Below are 4,080 nucleotides of genomic sequence, written 5' to 3'. Positions count from 1 at the left end.
TGGTCATATCTCCTTAACTAAGCCTCGTAGAGCAAAACGAAGGTTAATTCGTGATCACTTCTAAAAATTTGAAATTTTCATGAAAATTTCACTTCCAAAACTTAAAATGGCCATATCTCCTTAACTAAGCCTCGTAGAGCAAAACGAAGTTGAATTCGTGATCACTTCTAAAAATTTGAAATTTTCATGAAAATCGGACAAAATATGAATTTTTCACTTGCAAAACTTAAAATGGCCATATCTCCTTAACTAAGCCTCGTAGAGCAAAACGAAGGTTAATTCGTGATCACTTCTAAAAATTTGAAATTTTCATGAAAATCGGCCAAAATATGAAAGTTTCACTTGCAAAACTTAAAATGGCCATATCTCCTTAACTAAGCCTCGTAGAGCAAAACGAAGGTTAATTCGTGATCACTTCCAAAAATTTGAAATTTTCATGAAAATCGAGCAAGAAGTGAATTTTTCACTTGCAAAACTTAAAATGGCCATATCTCCTTAACTAAGCCTCGTAGAGCAAAACGAAGGTTAATTCGTGATCACTTCTAAAAATTTGAAATTTTCATGCAAATCGGCCAAAATATGAATTTTTCACTTGCAAAAATTAAAATGGCCATATCTCCTTAACTAAGCCTCGTAGAGCAAAACGAAGGTTAATTCGTGATCACTTCTAAAAATTTGAAATTTTCATGAAAATCGGCCAAAATATGAAGGTTTCACTTGCAAAACTTAAATTGGCCATAGGGCAAAACGAAGGTTAATTCGTGATCACTTCTAAAAATTTGAAATTTTCATGAAAATCTACCAAAAAGTGAACTTTTCACTTGCAAAACTTAAAATGGTCATATCTCCCTAACTAAGCCTCGTAGAGCAAAAGTAAGGTTAATTCGTGATCACTTCCAAAAATTTGAAATTTTTATGAAAATCGACCAAAAAGTGAACTTTTCACTTGCAAAATTTTAAATGGCCATATCTCCTTAAATAAGCCTCGTAGAGCAAAACGAAGGTTAATTCGTGATCACTTCCAAAAATTTCAAATTTTAATGAAAATCGGCCAAAATATGAATTTTTCACTTGCAAAACTTAAAATGGCCATATCTCCTTAACTAAGCCTCGCAGAGCAAAAGTAAGGTTTATTCGTGATCACTTCCAAAAATTTAAAATTTTAATGAAAATCTACCAAAAAGTGAAATTTTATATTGCAAAACTTAAAATGGTCATATCTCCCTAACTAAGCCTCGTAGAGCAAAAGTAAGGTTTATTCGTGATCACTTCCAAAAATTTCAAATTTAAATGAAAATCTACCAAAAAGTGAATTTTTAACTTGCAAAACTTAAAATGGCCATATCTCCTTAACTAAGCCTCGTAGAGCAAAACGGAGGTTAATTCGTGATCACTTCCAAAAATTTGAAATTTTCATGAAAATCGGCCAAAATATGAAAGTTTCACTTGCAAAACTTAAAATGGCCATATCTCCTGAACTAAGCCTCGTAGAGCAAAACTAAAGTTAATTCGTGATCACCTCCAGAATTTTCAAATTTTGATGAAAATCGACCAAAAGATGTCTTTTTCACTTGCAAAACTTAAAATGGCCATATCTCCTTAACTAAGCCTCGTAGAGCAAAATGAAGGTTAATTCGTGATCACTTCCAAAAATTTTAAATTTTTATGAAAATCGGCCAAAAATGAATTTTTTACTTATAAAACTTAAAATTGAGATTAATATGGAAACACCCTAATACACATTATGTCTCTCAGCTTTGATATTTATATTCATTCCCATATGTCAAAAATTCGAAATTATTTTATTTGGGATTTTCTTCGACATTTAGAGGGTAGGTCCATTTGATTTTATTTAAACCTTCAAAAAAAACCTAAATCTAACTCGTTAAACGTTTCCAGCAACAATGTTTCAACGTTTACTAAACAAAAACATCTTCATTGTCTTTATGAATGGCAAAAATTCTCTCAGATCATATGCCACCTTACGAAATTCATCCATCAAAATGAAAATAATGGAAGCTCCTGCTATAACACCCAAAACATATCAACATAAAAACTTGGAACTAGGGCGAGCACTCTCTCCCCATCTAACCATCTATAAGCCTCAATTAACATCGATGATGTCCATAACGTTGCGTATGACGGGCTTTGCTTTGGGTGTTGCAACATGGGCCATTGGCTTAACCTCATTGTGGGGTTCGCATAAAATGGAAGACTATGTGGAAAAATTAAAAACTTTGCCAATGAATGATTATGGATGGATGGCGGTGAAAACTGTTTTGGGATTTCCATTTTCATTTCATTTGGTGGCGGGAGCACGTCATTTGCTTTTTGACACCGCTCGCCTAATGGAAATTAAGCAATTCTATGCCACAGGCTATGTGGCACTTGTGCTGTCGGGCATTATGGCTGTAGCCATTGGCATGGTGGTACCTTTGAAAGGCGAGGAGAGGCAATAGAGGGTGAGAGGAAGAGAAAGGCTATAAGGTAAAATGGAAAAATTGAAAATTGGGATTGAGATTCTGCACAATATGTAAACAATAAAATTCTTAAAATTTCGAAAATGAAATTCTTTAAGTAAAAAGGCATCAAGTTCGGCCACATTTCATCAAAACCCGACAAAAATTATGAACCCACAGCAGCTATATGGCACAATCTGGAACAAACTTGGCAGGTATGTCAAGGGGTCTGATACAGCTCATAGTTTCAATTTCAAAAAGTTGGGAAATAAATGTGGCTTTTATCGTGCTAATATAGGGGTTTCAAGCAGGTGTGCTATTGGTTGCCCAAAAAGTAATTGCGGATTTTTTAAAAGAAAGTAAATGCATTTTTAATAAAACTTAGAATTAACGTTAATCAAATATACTTTTTTTACACTTTTTTCTAAAGCAAGCTAAAAGTAACAGCTGATAACTGACAGAAGAAGGAATGCAATTACAGAGTCACAAGCTGTGAAAAAATTTGTCAACGCCGACTATATGAAAAATCCGCAATTACTTTTTGGGCAACCCAATATTTTGAATCACCCGGTATTTAGCTAGCTGTTACTAGGGAAAAGTTGAGGACTTCAACCTCCAGTCATGCACTGGGTATGTTCTGCATTTGTCAAACCTATAATGCTGTATGGTTGTTGTTGTTGCAACATTTTCATGTGGAGGTGGCGATCCGATCGCCGCGGAAACAGAGTGGCCATTGGTTATTTAAAGGCGCCAATAACTCACCTTGTCGTATCGAGCATCATAGGCACTCAGTATTTGTGCAAGAGCCGGTACCACCAAACCTCTCACTGCAACTCTCCGCTCGATACCGCTGATTGTCCGCGTCGGCCATTGCAGCTACTCCATATGTAGTATTCCACTACCCGCAACCTGTGGACGTTAGCACGTTAGCTCGCAGCTAAGCTTCTCGTGACAGCAATGATCACCGCACAAATTGGACCTCAATGTTGTAGCCTGTGTGGTGCCCACAGCTATCCCCTTCCGAGATATGGTGTTGTGGTCTGATAGACTGTCTTTCAAAAGTCAATATTAGCCGGATCCAAAGGATAGCTCGTCGGTGCAACACAGGCGCACACCGAGGATGATACCATCTGATGCCCTGAATTAAATGCTACACCTTATGCCTCCGTACACTGTGGCTAGACTAATTTCTGCAATCACTGCTGTAAAAGGTAGCTTTCACTTTGGACATGCGGCACCTGCCGACACTGTGTCATCCTTGATACAAACGCCCATGTTCCGGGCAATGGGGATTACATATTGCCTGAGCAGCTTTTTGATAAAAAGAACCGTACTACTGTTCAAGATAGAACCCACTGGAAGTCATATGCGGATAGTTCCAAAACTAGACGGCCAGGTGGGCTTTAGGGTGCTGTCTGAAGAATTTGGACTTGGACTGAGAAAGTTGTATGTATCAAGCGGAGATCCTTGCTATTAAGGAAGTGGTGGAATGGCTATGATATAATGTTGAAACCACGACTGCCATAAAATATGGAAAACATATTTCCGAATTCAAACAAGTAAGAGCGTGCTAAGTTCGGCCGCGCCGAATCTTATATACCCTCCATCATAGATCACATTT

At 37.0% G+C, this 4,080-nt stretch overlaps 1 protein-coding gene across 1 annotated transcript; it reads left to right on the top strand.

Moving 5' to 3' along the window:
• The first annotated feature begins 1,774 nt into the window (after positions 1–1,774).
• On the top strand, positions 1,775–2,617 carry LOC106084704 (succinate dehydrogenase cytochrome b560 subunit). The gene is made up of 2 exons (XM_013248581.2): positions 1,775–1,832; positions 1,900–2,617. The coding sequence occupies exons 1-2, from the start codon at positions 1,781–1,783 to the stop codon at positions 2,457–2,459; spliced, it is 612 nt and encodes a 203-aa protein (XP_013104035.2). The 5' UTR covers positions 1,775–1,780; the 3' UTR covers positions 2,460–2,617.
• The last annotated feature ends 1,463 nt before the right edge of the window (positions 2,618–4,080 follow it).

This window comes from Stomoxys calcitrans, chromosome 2 (genome assembly GCF_963082655.1).
Source record: "Stomoxys calcitrans chromosome 2, idStoCalc2.1, whole genome shotgun sequence".
Taxonomy (NCBI): domain Eukaryota; kingdom Metazoa; phylum Arthropoda; class Insecta; order Diptera; family Muscidae; genus Stomoxys; species Stomoxys calcitrans.
Note: the sequence above shows the minus strand (reverse complement) of the source record. Positions and strands in the feature narration are given on the sequence as shown.

Excerpts from the sequence above, each read along its gene's own strand:
- LOC106084704 (XM_013248581.2), top strand. The coding sequence starts at position 1,781 with ATGTCAAAAATTCGAAATTATTTTATTTGGGATTTTCTTCGACATTTA. Across the intron at positions 1,833-1,899 it reads TTTTCTTCGACATTTAGAGG|CAACAATGTTTCAACGTTTA; the intron begins GTAGGTCCATTT and ends AAACGTTTCCAG.